This window comes from Martes martes (genome assembly GCF_963455335.1).
Source record: "Martes martes genome assembly, chromosome: 8".
In the NCBI taxonomy this organism is placed as follows: domain Eukaryota; kingdom Metazoa; phylum Chordata; class Mammalia; order Carnivora; family Mustelidae; genus Martes; species Martes martes.
The window spans coordinates 45,417,412-45,435,586 of NC_137895.1; the positions used below are offsets into that span (position 1 = coordinate 45,417,412).

General features: G+C 35.0%; 1 protein-coding gene across 2 annotated transcripts in view; it reads right to left on the reverse strand.

The window, feature by feature from the left end:
- Window positions 1–18,175, reverse strand: part of TBC1D15 (TBC1 domain family member 15) — a 74,038-nt gene that overhangs the window by 25,173 nt on the left and 30,690 nt on the right. For both annotated transcript variants that reach the window (XM_080809930.1, XM_080809929.1), the window contains 6 exons: window positions 17,623–17,761; window positions 12,410–12,620; window positions 3,472–3,574; window positions 1,938–2,135; window positions 801–929; window positions 133–236 (listed from right to left, as the gene is read on the reverse strand). In XM_080809930.1, coding sequence (XP_080666056.1) covers window positions 133–236; window positions 801–929; window positions 1,938–2,135; window positions 3,472–3,574; window positions 12,410–12,620; window positions 17,623–17,761 — 884 coding nt within the window. The remainder of the gene's footprint in view (window positions 1–132; window positions 237–800; window positions 930–1,937; window positions 2,136–3,471; window positions 3,575–12,409; window positions 12,621–17,622; window positions 17,762–18,175) is intronic.

Below are 18,175 nucleotides of genomic sequence, written 5' to 3' on the forward strand. Positions count from 1 at the left end.
ATAAAAAGATGAAAATAAAATTCTTTTCCCATACCCTCATCTGTTTAAAATAATCATCTAGAAGCTCTATACTAATTTGTATGGGTGAGTTATCTGAATTTCTTTGATCAACACACGAAAGATCTTACTTACGTTTTTTGTTTTTGTAATTGAATTCTTTCCTCCTTGGTACTGTCCCAAGGAAAATAACCCAAAAGAAATTTCCATGCTTGCTTTCTCAATGCATGACTAAGTCCCTAAAGAAAACATGCATATTAAGCACATTTGTAAAAAAGAATGCAATACTTTAAGTTCATAAAACTTGCATATAAATATACAGGGAGACTAATATTTGAGAGAGAGTTTTACATATAAAATAGCTCAATTCAGTGAATACTAACTTGTTTTTCACCTCTAGACTCTGAAGATGTAAGCAGCTGCCAGAAAGTTTAAACAATGCAGAGTATACAGATTATACAGAAGGCAGCAGGACTGATTAGTCTTTCTAAATCCGATACTTATTAGATAAGGCAATGACCACTGGGGTACATACATGCCTTCTTCGTATTACCCACAGAACTTCAAGTAAGGAAGACTCTTGTTCCCTAAGGCTTAATGGTATCTTGTCCCCACCTCCCCACCCAACCTTAAGGGGCATCACAAAGATCTCACACTGTCCTACAGGGATTTTAAGGCATCATTCATCAAAAAGGAGTTTGTTCCCAAAAAAGGGAGTTCATTCCTTGACTACCTCCACACTTCCCATAAAAAAAGAAAAGTTAAATATAAGCAGTTTCAAATATCCTCATTAAGGTATTTACCCCTCTGAATATCATCTGCTTCATATTATCTACATTTAAAATTCTTCCTTCAGAATCAATGTTCTTGGACCATTCTTCCAGTGATACTGGCTCTCTCCTTTGAACAACAGGTCGTTCTCCCAAATCAATCTAAAAGAAGATAAGCAATAAGGAGTACAGTTTTAACCAGTGAGATTATATCAAGGTACATGGAAACCATAACTAAAATACTATACTAGTATAGTATTTTAGTATACTATATACTAATACATTTTCCTTCCTACTAAACATACAAATAACAGGGTTATAAATTCAGAGACCGGAATACATTTGCTATTTTGAGTTTCAATTATTTAAGTACAAAACATTCAACATGTAAATTCCATAAGAGACCCTTCAAATTAAATGCTATGCTGTATTATTTAAAAAGACAGTATTATTCCACTAATAACATTCTAAGATTAGCATTTCTTCCAAACTAAAATTTGTAGCTCTCAGAACTGAGTCATGGTCCATTAGCTCCACTTGGTATTTTCTATAGTTTTTTTTTACTCAATTAACAGATGTTGGTAATTTAAAATGCCATTTGCAAGATAAGCCCTTTAAATATTACAATTTAGATATTTATAATGTTCTAACTATGTACAGCCTAGAATTGTAGCAAATACAAAAGTTTTGTTGAGCATATATAAAGGTTTGCCATAATTTAGGGCCAAGATCCATCTTACTTAAAAAAAGAAAAGATTCACTTGACCATAAAAGCCCTAGAATAGTGTCCTATCTGTTACTGATCCCTACTGAGAAAACATAAATTAGGAACAGAACTAGGAACAATATGTAATGCTCACTATTCACTCACTGCTATGCACTCAATGAAACAAACAATCTGCTCACTATTATCAAAAAGTAATCAAAGAAAAGAGATCCAACTTAACAAACAGACAGTATAAGCAGTAATCGCTGAAGAAAAACCCAAGAATTTGGTGGCAGAACAAGTGTTAGTTGTTAGATGTATCAGTTAGCAAAAAAGTTATAAGGATTACAAGAGGTAGATATAACCAAAATTGAGTTTTCTATTCCTATCACATTCAGTACATGTTTAAAAAGCATTTCTCCTGTTAAAATCTAAGAGTTATATTAATATAAATCTTCACTCACTCTTGTGATGACTTCAAATCCTGGTTCTTCTTGCTGATTTATCTTTAAACCTGGAATAGCATCACTAAGAAAATCTGCCATTTCTGAAGGCGGTCGTTGATGTGTAGAGGGATCACTGCCTCTCAAACTATCAAAAATGTAGTTTGTGACTTTGGAAAATCCTACCATAGTTGCTGTATAAGGATCCTTTTTAATTTTCTATGTAGTAAGAAGAAAAATATTAGCACCATTAATTCAAATGAAGAATAAAAATATCTTACAGTAGGCAAAAAGGCCACATTTTTTTTTAAAGGGGGGAAATCAGAACTAAAACAGAGTGTTCTAGGATTATTTTAAAATTTTATTTTTTTTTCTGGGAAGAATTTATATTTTCTAAGCCAATCTTCTCATTTGATTAAAACAGAGTATTACACAGCAAGGTAATGCTACTGATCAAATTGCAGATGAACAAATGATTTGCAGGCTTTATTCAATCTGCATACATCACAAATATGCAGTGCTTACTTTCCATTGATGAATGGCCCACAACAGCTTTCTTCTGTCTAGTAGTCCTACCTTTACAAAAAAAATATTTCTTAAAGTGTGCAGAACCACACTAGTCCACCAGAAAATATTCGACAGCTAAGTTTTAAAGTTCACAATATTTAAATATTAGCTGACATTTTAATCTAATGATATGATTAATAAATCATGCCAATGAGTGTAATCTGTTCTGGACAGTGCTGCCCTGGAAAACGGCAAAAGATTTTTCTGTTGCTAGGGTTCCTTCTAAATCCCAAACTGCCTATTTATTCATATTTAGCAAAAAAAGCTACTTTTTAAAGGTCTTTTAATGATTATTTTCACAACAAAAAGTGTTCCCTAATTTTTTACTTTAATCAGTGTTTATATATCTTGTCCTCCTTCCTCAAAAGTTCCCTTTTTATCCTGTTATCTTCAGAAGCAAGAAGATGATACCTGGGACAGAGTAAGCACTTAAACATTGTTGAGTGAATAAGTGAATAAATAAACAACCATTTCATTAATTTACATAAAAATTTAAGTGAAAAATAAATTAACTTTATTTCTATCTGTGTTAAGTGCATATTTTTAGGCAAATGTAAGAATATACTCAAATACTTTAGGGGGAATTAGTTTATCATCACCCCAAATGAACCTATTTACACTGGAAAATAAAAATTCAAACCACATTTTTTACTAAGTTTATCATTAATGAATTCAAAGTGGCTTACCCAGTGACCTTGCACCTAGTCAGTAAAAGCTTTGATAATAAAAATCTACTAATGTCCAATTTCAGTATTACAATAAGGGGGAAAATTGCCTTAAGTGTAAGAACGAACCAAGGAAGCTCCTGAGTCTTATAAATAATATGAAGTATATTATTTCTATAAAAATTAGAGAATATTTCCATAAACGTTACACACAGAGACACTCGCATTGTTCTGTATAATCTCTGAGAAAGTGAGAGGTAGGAGGTGTATGAAATAACGGTGTCAGATTAACAGATAAATACAAAACAGATTAAGAAACATACTTGTATTAAACCATATGCAGGTTCATCAAGAAGATTTTCAAAAGACTGTGAAAGACTTTTACTCTGACAATTCACAAGAAGTGTTCTTTTGTCCTGTGGAGATCTGTAATAAAAGAAGGGATCTGTAGAAAATACTAGCACACTGCATTAATTACTACCTGAAGAATTATTAATGCCTAGTTACCTTTCCTTAAGAACGAAAATCCCAAAACTCAAATGTCCAATTCTAGAACTGTTTCCCATTAATACAATATCAGCAAGTACTTAGTAACCACCTTAGAGAAGCTCTAAAACTACATGAAACATGAAATATTAAATTAACAAATATAAAAGGGTTGAAGTGTAATTTTATTCTAAGTAAAGCCAAGAGGACTAAATTGTAATGAACCCAAGTTTTTGTTCATACTTATAGTAGGAAAACCTTACAATCACTGTCTTTATTATCATAAAAATTAAAGAAAGTTAAAGCACACTTTAATGTCCTATTTTGAAAGGGTTTCCAACCTCATTCTACAGCTTGGTAGTACTGCAATATAACATATTTTAAAACCACAAGATAAAATAGATCTTTTTTTAAAGATCATTAGTTATGCTAACCATAATTATAAACACACACACACGAACATATTTAACAAGGTTATAAATTATAAATACCGTTAAGGTAACTATGTTTTTAGATTTTGCTTATTAAGCTCTAGAAGCAAGTTTTTCTTCACATTTCTTAATAACTGCAGAATAAATGTTTTCTAAATAGACACTGAATTTCAAGTAATCAGATGAATTATCCAGTCTTTTTTCTATTCAATAAGTTTTATAACTTAGTAAGTTCACACAACTTTTCTGTGCTTAAAATAGAGCTTAAATGTGTTATGTTGTGGCTATCTACTTCTAGTTTATTATAAATGTTTGAGATAAGAACTTTAATAACAGTTATCTCTTCTCAATTCTAACATAACAGGATGCAACAGCAATGCTGGAGGGGATATGAACTCCAAAGCAGGATCTTACTCTTAGACATTCAGAAACAACGCTTGATCTTCAGAGACAACGGTAGCTTAATAAGCCCCTTGGCTTTTTAAAAGGAGATGAGGTTGAGTCATTTAAGGTAAGAAAAAAATAATGACTTTTAAAATGTTCAATTTTCATCAAATGTCATTTTTCGGAACACTGAATACTGGGGTTGTGCTTAATATGAACACTTAAATGGTTCCACAAGGCATTTTTTTTTTTTAAGATTTTATTTATTTACTTGACAGAGAGAGAGATCACAAGTAGGCAGAGAGTCAGGCAGAGAGAGAGGGGGAAGCAGGCTCTCTGCTCAGCAGGGATGCTGAGGCAGATGCGGGGCTCAATCCAGGACCCTGAGATCATGACCTGAGCCGAAGGCAGAGGCTTAATCCACTGAGCCACCCAGGCGCCCCCACAAGGCATTTTTTAATAAATCCTTTAAATATAGCACCAGAAAAAGGAACTAATATAGCAAGATACATTTTCCTAGCACAGTACAGCTGGCACTATGGTTATTATTTTATTTCCAACAATAAATTAAGTCAAATTATTTATTTAAAATCCAAATAAAAATTGGTCATCAAAGTCAAAACACTGGCTATGCATAGAGAAAGGGAACAATTGGGGTGCCTGGGTGGCTCAGTCAGTTAAGCACCTGCCTTTAGCTCAGGTCATGATCCCAGGGTTCTGGGATTGAGCCCTGCTTCTCTCTCTCCCTGCCACTCCCCCTGCTTGTACTCTCTGTCAAATAAATAAATAAAATCTTTAGAAAGAAAGAAAGAAAGAAAGAAGAAAAGGAAAGGAAAGGAAAGGAAAGGAAAAGAAAAGGAAGGGGACAAATATGTAACCTTCAGCAATCTGGGCTCAGATAGTTATTATCGCTCCAGATTTAAAACTGTAGTCATTAAACAAACTAGCGATGGGAAGAAGAAATGACTGCCCAACCAATAAGCAACCACAGATACTCTTTTTTTTTAAATAAAAGTTTTAAATTCCATCTGGTTAACAGTGTTATATTAGTTTCAGGTGTACAAGATAGTATTTCCTTTTTTTTTTTTTTTTAAGATTTTGTTTATTTATTTGACAGATCACAAGCAGGCAGAGAGGCAGGCAGAGAGAGAGAGAGAAAGGGAAGCAGGCTTCCTGCTGAGCAGAGAGCCAGATGTGGGGCTAGATTCCAGGATGCTGGGATCATGACCTGAGCTGAAGGCAGAAGCTTTAACCCACTGACCCACCCAGGTGCCCCCACAAGATAGTATTTCAACAGTTCCATATATCTCCCTGTTTTGATTTTTATTTCCCTGATATTGAATGGTGTTCAGCATTTTTTTCATGTGTCTGTTGGCCATTTGTATGTCTTCTCTGGAGAAATGTTTGTTCATGTCTCCTGCCCATTTTTTGACTGGATTATTTGTTTTTTGGATGTTGAGTTTGTTACATTCTTTATGGATCTTGAATACTGGCCCTTTATCTGTCATTTACAAATATCTTCTCCCATTCCATAATGTTGCTTTTTAGTTTTGTTTTTTTTTATTAACATATAATGTATTATTAGCCCCAGGGGTACAGGTCTGTGAATCGTCAGGCTTACACACTTCACAGCACTCACCACAGCACATACCCTCCCCAGTGCCCATAACTCAACCCTACTCCCCCCCACACCAGCAACCCTGTTTGTTTTGTGAGATTAAGAGTCTCTTATGGTTTGATTCCCTCCCGATCCCATCTTATTTCATTTTTTCCTTCCCTACTCTTCAAACTCCCCACTTTGCCTCTCAAATTCCTCATATTAGGGAGATCTTATGATAATTGTCTTTCTCTGATTGACTTATTTCGCTCAGCATAATACCCTCTAGTTCCATCCACATTGTTGCAAATGGCAAGATTTCATTTCTTTTGATGGCTGCATAGTATTCCATTGTATATGTATATATACCACATCTTCTCACAGATACTCTTTTAAGAAAGGATTTAGGGGTGCCTGGGTGGCTCATCTGATTAAGTGTCCAACTTCGGCTCAGGTCATGATCTTGGGATCCTGGGATCAAGCCCCACATTGGGCTCTGCACTCAGCGGGGAATCTGCTTGTCCTTCTCCTCCTTTTCCTTCTGCCCCTCCCCCTGCTCGTGCTATCTCTCAAATAAATAAAAAGTATATTTTTTAAAAAAAATTAAAAATTAGTAAAAAGAAAGTATTTCACTTTTTATACCCAATGCTCTGTAATGAGGGGCTGGGGAAAGCTCTAGGAGAAAGAGATATAAGAAATTTAAGACTTAGTTGCCCTTAGCTAAGGAAATCAACAAAAACATTTTTAAAAAGTACATGAGTCGGGGTGCCTGGGTGGCTCAGTGGGTTAGGCCTCTGCCTTCGGCTCAGGTCATGGTCTCAGGGTCCTGTGGATAGAGCTCCACATCGGGCTCCCTGTTCAGCAGGGAGCCTGCTTCCCTTCCTCTCTCCCTGCCTGCCTCTCTGCCTACTTGTGATCTCTGTCAAATAAATAAATAAAATCTTTAAAAAAAAAAAAAAAAGCACATGAGTCAAAGGACAAGCTGTATATTGCTAGGCAATTGCACCGCTCATCAAAAGGAGAGGTGGTATTCCAGAATATTGTTACGTTTCCACCTGCCAGGGTATCACATTGATTTAATTTGGAAAGATCACAATTATGGATTTATACATACATATTCTGGAAATATAATGGATTCTGGACGTTGATATCTTATGACATTATTTAAGACTTTCAAACTCATCGCAGCAGCAAGACAGAACTTTTAATGATGTTAACATCAGTAATTCTATTAGAGCCTACTAAAGAGCTTAAAGAAAACCACTGTCTAATATCACAACTATAGAGGTATATCTACTGAAAACTGAGAAGTATTTCCCAGACTCTGGAGTGAGCCTCTCTCAAAGACCTCAGAATAAATTCAGGAATGGTAACAGTTGAAGAATGCTTTGTGTGCTGAGATGTAGTGGTAACTATTTTCCATCGCTATTGAGAATGACCAATATGGAAAACTAAAGAAATAAAAATATCACTGCAAAGGCTATATCAATCAAGAAAGATGATAAAATTAAAAAGTACAGAATATTCACAACTATATATATAGTCTTACTCATTTTATCCATATAATTCAAAGGGAATAAATGAGAGTTTATAACCTAATCTTATAAATGGTGTTACAACCAATTTGGCTTTTTAGGAAGTATCTTACTGCTTATTTATATATTAACATAAAAATAGCCCAATATATAAAATAATTTTAATGGAACCTTCGTATCACAACCTTCATTCATATCCTAGCAACCAACTTGGTTCCAGAAAGGTAACATAAACTTATGATTCATTCTTTACCCAAGTACCATGTTTTAAATGGTGATAAATCAAAGAACACTAACAAACATGAATGAAAAGGACAACATGTTTTTCCCAGGATATAAGAGAACCATTTGAGAAATAACAGGTCTCAAGAAGCTAGCTTATTTTGCACTCCCTAATCTAGCTGATGAGAATGAAAGAAGGAACTATGTGTGCACAGCTGGCCCAGTCTCATTCTCTCTCTTATAAGGCTGCACATCCCTAAGACATTCATGACTTCTGTTCACCTATGTGCTAAGGCCCTTAATTCGTTAGGGCAGTATTAGGAAGAGAAGATGGTCACAAATGCAAACTGCATTATGCAATCTAAGTTAACCAGAGAAAAACGAGAATATGGTCTGACTCTCTCTGTTGGTTCTGAATTGAAAAGAAGAAGGGTGACCCTGACTTAGACTGCTTGGCACCCTAGTCAGGCTGCGGAAACCAAGGTTTTCTGGAACTATTCTTCCTTCTAGTCTCTACAACAATCTCTGGCCTCAGGAATGTGACTCTGGAAACATGATTTTGCTTGAAATAACTGCTCTGGGAACAGGAAATGAGACTGCCATGGCTGACATCTAGTAGAGTGAAAAACCAAGAATACGTGGGAATTTTCATTTCTTTGGAGTTCAACTTAGAATTTGATAGAGACGGCTTACACAAATATGGAATTTTCTTAATGTCAATGACAATTTATTTGGAGTATCCATATTCTACCACTTAGGCTCAACATATAATCTCTGGTGAGTTCTATCATGCAATATAATTGGGTCTAATTTTTGATGGGAAAGAGAAGAGGAAGTGTTTATTTTCAGCTTAGGGTACAGAGGGGCCTTGGAGATAAAATATCTGATAAATTATTTTTATATATTTCAGACCATCTAGGGAGCAAAGAATAAATTAGCCCCCAGTATCAAAGAAAAATACTCAGTGGAAAGTGGCTCGTATTAGCAGTGGTTTTTGAAGAACTCACTTTAGGCCATCTCTCTCTACTACCACCCTGACAACCGACCCTCCCCCCCCCACCAAGAATGGCCATATCCCTGGTTGACCATAAATTGAACGACAAAGCCCAAAAGGAAAAGACAAAAGAACAAGTATAGGGAGGGAGGTCAGGCTCCTTTGTTAGTTCTTCTCTTTGACCAGGTCATTGAAGGTTGCAATTAATCACTGATGCGCACATCATGTCCCATTTTATCCTCCCCTTAATTTCATTCTCTCTCAGAGCTTCAATTACTACTGACACACAAAACAACTTCAAAAATATCCTATTTTTTGCTGTTACAGTTCTACACATCTCTTATTTGGAGTATTTATTACAGCTAAAATGCTACATTTATTTGCATAAGTAATGTCTGTTTCTCCCACAATAGTACAAACTTCATGAAGGCAGGGCCCGTATTTTTTTTTTTTAATTATTGCTTTTTCCAGCAAGTTAGCACAAAGTGTCTAGAACATAAGAGGTCCTCAAAAATAAACTTGTTGAATAAAAAATTAAATGTACATATGTAATATTTATATATATATGGAGGAACACCATTCCCATGGCTTCCTGTTTTTAAATGGAAAGATGAACTTCTATTAAACTCTCCTTTTCACTAAGACATATCTGATATTGAGATCAGCAAAAAGTAAGGTGCATGCTTGGCATAAATTATCCTTTCCAGGTGCGCACACACATATCTATCTCTCTCTCTCTCTCTCTCTCTCTCTCTCTCTCGGATTTGCCTACCAACATAGAAGGGGCTTTCCAGTCTGCTTTCATTCACATCTATTGGTCTATCCTCAATAGGAAGACCAGTAGTTGTTCAAAAATGATAACTGGGTGACTTCAAAATTACGCTGGAGTGAATTATTATGATGCTGCACATCTAAGCCTCACCAATAATGATATTTTTACCATCATCTGATTCCTATATTTGCTCCTTACTTTTGTTTCCTTTTCTGCATTTGTAAAGAAGTTTCATTTACAACCCTCATTAAAACACCACCAACACACATTCAAGGTACACATATTCTCAAAAGCACCTAAGTGATAGCTGAATCTATCATTGAACCCATCCAGGATACAAAACTCTCTAATCCCTGAGCTACAACCTGTTTGTTCTAATTGCTCTTTGGAGTCCTACAAAACAAATCTATGATATAGTTCTTATAACAACTCTTTCAAAATTATTTGTAGAACTGGTTAAGTACTATGCCATTTATTCATTCCACTGAAATTTATTGTGCAGATATTATGTGCCAGGTACTGTGGCTAGGAACCCAAAATGTAAACAAAACAGATGTAATCTCTGCTTTTGTGGGCATACATTCTAGAGTAGAATATTTAAAAAGTAAAGAGTTAACATTATTCTATTAAGAATTATGATGCAAACAAGGAAATGAGACAATGAAAAAGAAGTTGGGGTAGGAACCTACATTACATGGGAGGGTGGATATCCAGATAAGCCTCTCTGAGGAAGTGACATTAAACTGAGATGTTAGGATCAGAAAGGGAGAAAAATAGTACAGGCAAAAAACAAAACAAACAAACAAAAAAAACACAGCATACATACAGGACCCTAACTCAAGAGTCTGGTATGTTTCAGGAATGGAAAAAAAAAACTATTTGGCTAGAATATAAAAGAGAACAGCATGAGGTGAGGCTTAAGAGATAAACAGAGTTAATAAGGCAGTGCAGGACTTCATCAACTCTAGTAAGTTTGGATTTTATTTAATGTTGCACCAAAACTCCTCCTCTGTAAGTTAAATCTCCATATCCTTTTAATGTTCTTCATACCACTCTGATCCCTCTCAATACACACTGGTCATTTTTTCTATATAGTATAGTCTAGCACATTTAACACCAACCCTGGTTCTCCAAGGTAAACACCAGTAAATGGCAGAGAGGAACTACCACTTCATCCTCAACATTATGCTTTAATCAGTGGTCTCAAATTGAATGGACTCTTTTCTGACAGTTACATCACAACACTGACCGATACAGAACTTGCTATAGTACTAAAACCCCCAAGGCTTTAACACCTGCTCTTCAACAACCAAACCTTTTGCTCTAATCACGCCCCTCCTGAAATCTACTTAAACCCCCTACTCCCACCCCCAGGTGGTAACCTATTCAAAGCTTCCCACTTCAAGATTCAAGACCCACATATTGCCAACCAGGCCTAACTTTGTTACAGATACTGGTACTAATCTATGCCTAGTGCCAGCCAGAGATGTTCAACATGGCAGGAGGAGAATTTCATATCAGAAAACACAGCCAATATTTTCCAACTTTTGGATGACTACTAGATTTATATAATCTAAATTTAGATATATTACACTATTATAAAGTGACATTATTAATAAGGTTAACCCTCATCCCTACAGTTCCCCAAGCTAAAAATCTCAACTTCTCCCTTCTTCTCACGTCCACATACCCACTCAATCACAAAATCAAACCCTAAATATTTTTCTCCAATACTTTTATCTTTCCTGTCACTCTCCTAATTCATGCCACTATAATCTCATCTAGATGACTGGAACAAACAGCTAAAATGATTTACAAGATCCTCACGCTCTGACATTTACTCAGCTCTCTAGCTTCATCTTTAAATTTAGTACCCTCTGTCCCCCAGCATGCAGACCTGTGTTATTCAACTACTCTGTTCTGTGATTACATCATGTTTTATATTCTTCCCTCTATCTAAAACATCTCTTCCTCTAAATTAATTTCCTTCTCTTTCGTGCTAACATTTACTCATTTGTCAGGTCTAACACAGTACTACTTCCTCCAGAAAGTCTTCCCTGAATCCCACCCAAACCCTAGTCTGAATGAGGGACCTTCTTCAGTTCCTAGGATCTCCCAAAGCACGTTGTACTTCATCTTGAGTTTTATTGCCATTTACTGGTTGGCATCCTTCACAAAACCATAAACTCTCAGACATCCAGGAATAGCCTGTTATGTTCACTACTAACTATCAAGCAACTAGCACAGTGCTTAGAACTTTGATATTCAAAATATATTTGTAGGAAGTGAAAGCAAGAAAGAATATGAGTGTACAAATGCACACAGGTGAATGAATAAATAAATATATATATACACACACACACACAAAATATATATAAAATATATATAAATATATTCCAGATTTTTGGAAAGTGAGAAAGCCCCATCTTCCACACCTATAAAAATTTTATAAAGGCCTTAGACTTGCTGTACTTAAATACACAACATTACAAATAAAATTCTATCTTTAACAGACAATATGTAATAAAAGGTTAATTGCCTAAATATATAATCCATAAGTTACTGATGCATCATCATTCACTTAAATGTGTATAAAAAATATGAGACCACTCTTTTCTTTAGAACAGTAATAAGGTGGTAAGTTGCAGATCCAAAGTACTAAAATGGCAAAATTTTATTCAATCACTCATCCAAAGCAGTCAATATCCAAGAAAGAACAATGCTGCTTTTGCCCTCGTCCGCACAGAGGTCACTGATGCCCACTGACAAGTTAAAATTGTTTGTCTTGGGACCAATACAACAATCCAGTTTCAGTAAGTAGAAAATAATTTGATACTTACTCACACAATACCACATATTTTTCAAGAGAGTCAATCAGTAGTTTGCTACCTCCTTGATGAAAGTGCAGCGCAGGGAGAACGACGTCATCCTTTAGACAGAATACCAAATACGACCAGCCCATACCCTCTTTGTTTTGCTTGATTGATTTCAGGTCTGTCAAACTGAACAGGAATGACCATTTGCTTTTCCCATTTCTATGACTTGGAGCATCTTAAAAACAAGAAAGTGGGGCAAAATATTTTTGTTCACCCTTTCAAAATGTACTAACAGCGCTCTTCATGACTGCCTAACAGATACTTGTTGAACCTAGAGAATGACTATAGAATTCACATTACTATGGCTTCTACCTGTATTAGAAATAGCAACATACATTTTCTTAAAAGAATAGTTCTGAAAATAATCATCTTACTGCAATACAAAGTGGAAAAAAATGTTATCCCTATTTCAAGTAAAAGCTTGTCCAAAAATGACTATGGCTTTGGAAGTATGCAGGCTGGATTCAAATTACAGCACCACCATCTTACTAACTGAATGATCTGGGGCAAATCAGTGAAAATCATTGAGCCTTGGTTTCTTCATCTGTAAAATTGGAGATAATTATACTTACCTCCCAATGTTATTCTAAGAATTAAAAGAAATCATACTTTTCACTAATTAGTATAGTGCCAATTATATAGCAAATACTCAATAAATGTCACTCTTTTCCACTGCCCACTCCCCCCATCCCCCGCCAAATACAAACGGCATGATGCTCTTGAAGAGTCATTTAAAATAAAACAAAAACCCTTTACTTCCTCACTTCCTTTTACAATTATTTTTACTAGACTACACTGAGTGAAGGTAAATACACTGGTATAAAAAAAAAACACTGCAGGGTGCCTGGGTGGCTCAGTGGGTTAAAGCCTCTGCCTTCAGCTCAGGTCATGGTCCCAGGGTCCTGGGATTGAGCCTCACATCAGGCTCTCTGCTCAGCAGGGAGTCTGCTTCCTCCTCTCTCTCTGCCTGCCTCTCTGCCTACTTTTCATCTCTGTCTGTCAAATGAATAAATAAAATCTTTAAAAAAATAATAATAACACTGGAGTAAATATACCAACAGACATTTTATTTGCAAAAACCCAAAGAGCAGTGGGGAGTTGAGGATGAAAATATAACTAAGTTGTGAGTGCTTCAAAGAGAATGAATACAGTGCTTGCTTCAGCAGCACATATATAAAATTGGAACGATACAGAGAAGATTAGCATGGCTCCTATGCAAGGATGACACGTGAATTTGTGAAGCATTCCGTATTTTTCAGAAAAAAGAATGAATATATTCAATCTTCCACAAATTCAATCTACTAAAGTAAGATCTCAGTTCAATCCAAACTATAGTAACATAAATTATTTTCTGAGTTTGAGGGCTAGTTATAGAAGCTTAAAAAAATCTTAGGTTTGTGAACAATAGCATACCTGATAACAAGCAGCTTAAAATATATATAAATAAAACTTTAAAGAAGTAGGGGGAAAATGTTACTTTCCCACTACTACTTATAATTTCTATCCAAAAATGCCATTTTGACCTATTTTAACTTGGACATAAGCATATCGTTATCTCCAAAATTTTAAAAATCCATTTCCCTAATGTTATTTCCTAAGAACAGTTACACTATCCTGTTATTCAAGATCTTAACTCAACTCTACACTATCAGCTCCACAAACATAAACTGCATAGAAGATATGTGCTTACAGAACTTAATAAAAGGGTAGATCAGTGTTGACCTGCATATATGTCATCTTCCTATATAGTTGGGAACACCATAGCTCCATCAGCTCCAACAAACAGATCTCCTAATATGACACAAAGAAATCTATAGCTTACAGAAACTCTACCTACAAAAAATACAGGCATCATCACTATTTCATGGACACTTAAGTATCATTTAAAAGAAGTCCAGAAAGATTATAAAGTCATTTATCTCTATAGTGACCTGCCTAGGTTCCACACCAGTTCAGATGATGCACTCACACCTAAGTCTGATACTAGATTAAGCACCATGTGCCCACTTGACTACATCATATTTCACTGGAATTTATATAACAGAGCTCATAACACCACTACAAGCTAATATCAAAGTGAAAACAATTCTAGAATTCCAATGTCTTCCTGAATCATTTACATGTGAATGTATTTAGGACTACTAGATTATTTACAAAGACTAAAAATACTTTTAAAGCAATGAAAAACTAGATATAGACAATTTTTAAAATTAAGTTCTTAAATTACATAGAAAGACTATAAATTAGTGCAAGAAAATCATACGAAAAATATAAATACATGCAAGCTATATGAATTATCAGGAGTTTGTGCATACTCAAAAGTAAAACTTTTACACAGATTTTTCCCATGTTAATGGAAGAAACACATCACATATGAAATAGAAAATGCCTTATACATTTCCTCACTTGAAGCTCTGATAAACAATGAAAGGAACATTACAGGTCAATTCTGGAAGCCCCTTTACTTGAACATAATAAGCTTCATGAGAATAAGAACTTTATTTTGCTCATAATTATATTCTCAATGCCTAGAAGAGTAACTAGCACATAGCAGGTACTCAAAGATGCACTGAATAAATGAATAATCTAGTACCAAGTCAACATAAAAGAAACCTGCAATTTAGTCTACCACCAATAGCTAACCGGAAATAGGGTTACAGAAAGAAAACTAACAAATTCGAGTTAACTCAAAATTTCCTTTTCTCTCTTAAAGGTAAATAAAACTAATCAGTTCTGTGGCACCTGGGTGGTTCAGTTGGTTAAGCATCTGCCTTTGGTCATGCTTCCGATCCTGGGGTCTTGGGATCAAGTCCCACATCAGGCTCCCTGCTCAGCAGGGAGTCTGCTTCTCCCTCCCAAGTGCCTGCACACACACTCTCTCTCTCAAATTAATAAAAATCTTAAAAAAAAAACGAATTATTTTGATGAATGATGTTACCAAATACAAGTAAGAAGTATCCCCAACACAATGACATGGGACAACTAAACATAACAGAAGAAGAGTAAAACTAAACAGTTCAGTAAGTCCCTATATGTCTTGAATAGAATTAACACCAAGGACATGACATTTTATTTGGATGGGTGTACAGAATATGATGGGAGTCTATTGTTCTGGGAAGAAACATTTTTAAAACATTTAATCTGGTATATGAAAACAAAGACTTTGTAATAGAAACTCTTAAAAAATATAAAGAAAGGTAAGTCTTTAATAGTCAATTTTTTAAGTTTTGTCCCAATTTCCTTTGTCACACAAAAAAGTAAAAAGTATAAAATATGAAACTATACAATGATGAATAAAATTAGAAAAAATGCTTTTTAAACATATAAAAATGTTTCATAATGGCATAAATTTGAACTCTGACACATCAAGCTCAGAAAGTATCTCCCTTTAGGAAGAATTTTTGATGCAATATAATTGGATGAGATAGTCTGGGAGAAGAAGGGATGGCATGGGATAGAATGTACTATACTTCGTAACTCCTGCCAAATATGTGCACGTCTATGCATACTGGGCCATATTATGTTCAATACCATTTTCTACTACTGTATACACTCAAATTTTTTTAAATACCAAGGAAAAAAAAAGAAAATGTCTCCTTAACTTTTATAATAATTGACAAAGGCTCTTTATAAGTCACAGTGCATGGCCAAGCCATATAAGAAGTATTTACATCTGTGGTTTTTTGCTAAACTACACAGTTACACACAGGTTCTCAGTTCTGCACATTAAAACCAACAGGACAGCATTTAAAAAATACAAATGCCCAGTTTCCATCCCTAGAGTCTGATTTAATTCCCTGGGATGAAACACAGGCATTAGTACTTTTTTAAAAATATTAACCTCCCCAGGTTATTTCAATGTGCAGCCAAAGCTGAAAACTGCTAATCTAAAAAGATGTTTATTGTCAGATTATGCTCTTCTCATTCACGTAATGCTTCTTTCATGGAATTCTGAAAACTCACTCCCTGGCTCTTTCCTATTGCCTGACATTTTCATTTTCAAGAAATCAACAATATTAGGCAACAACAAAGAAAAAAAGAACAATTCACATAACTTAATCCTGAAGATCTAATCTAGAGCAGTTAAAAATCACTTCACATGCTAAATATACTAAAACCCTGTGGTCTTATCTTAACACTTTGTATTGTTCTGGTAAGAACCTTCCCTTTCAATAGAAAAAGAATGCCAAAAACGAAAAAAAACAAAAACCAAAAACAACACACCGGCAAGACCTGATTTTAATTCACCAAAAGCTTATGAGTTACTATTAACTTCTTAATTGCCACTGTTTCCAAGAAATGATACAGTACAAAGTTTAACTATTATATATGAGAGTAATTCCCCAGGCCATACATGAAAATCAGATTCACTGGGTAACAATGATGTATAAATGTAGTATTACATATTCTAGCCAATTTTGGCCAGGTTTTCTGAATTGGGAAATGTGGATAAATCATAAACTCAGACTAAAATCAGCAAGGGATTAAATGTCCTTTTAGTTATAAAACACAAATTAATCAATAAGGAAAAAAAACATTTTAACTCTGTATGAGTATTTACTATTTTTAAAGGAATCACAAATAGATGTGACTACATCATTAAATGGGCTACCTAAATCATATTTGGTGTAGTATATATGTTCTACCAGGCTGTTAGCTTGGCTCTTTTTTGTTATTTACATGTAGATTATCACCACAAAGCAACACAGATTTAAATATACACATGTAATACATAAAGAAGAACAGTCACTGGACATACATAAATGGGAGACTGTAATGAGCTGTGAAGATTTCAGTAAGCACTGAAATTAGAACAGTATGATTTAGTGGTATACTCCATCTCCCCCTGGTGCTTTAGGATGAAATAACATGATTTTTTTTTAAGGCTAGAAAAACGTGCATGAGAGAATCTAAAGCAATTTTTTAAAGTGTTTCTATTTTCTGCCATGAATAACTACAAAACAGAATATGTATTTTTAAGGACTTTTTTTTTTTTTTTAACAAAGTTACAATCAACAAAAAGTGATGAAGAGGGAATATAACTAAAATAGGAGTTCAATGTATTAAAGCACCAAATCATCCTTGTGATAGAGAAACATTAAAGAATTTTCTCTGCACTTTTATTTTTATTATATTGTAGCAGATCAGTTTAAGATTTCAAAAGATTTACTTCATACCTCCAGTGGTATGTGGTTTCTTTTTAGATGGAACTGTATTGACCATGTCCCACTCTGCTTCGTAACTGTTCAGATGTTCCGATCCCCGATGACCTCTTTCCTTTGGGGCCTGCGTCCACTCTACAACTGAACTGGAGTCCTAAAAAAAAATATAACATATAAAATATTTAGGGACTAAAACTAGAATTTAATTTCATTTAACAACATATTCTCAACTTCTCCATAAAGTTTGGAGATTATGACAGACATCACTAGTGGGAGGACCAACCACTATTTCCTATCCTTTTCTATCTTCACCTGCCACCCACTCCATCCCCCCCACTTCTCCACCCCCCTCCCCCACCCCATACCGTGTGGTCATCCCCCCCCCCACCCCCGCCAAGAAAGAAAAGCTTGCCCATATTCCCTTGCAGTTAATGTTGCCAATGAAATAAAAGCAGAGGTCAACTGCAGGGCTTTTGGAAATGCTTTTGCTTTCCTAATAAAAAAGCTTCATCCCTTTTCCACTTTCCCTTACTTTGAATGTAGCTATGATGCCTAAAAATATGGCAGC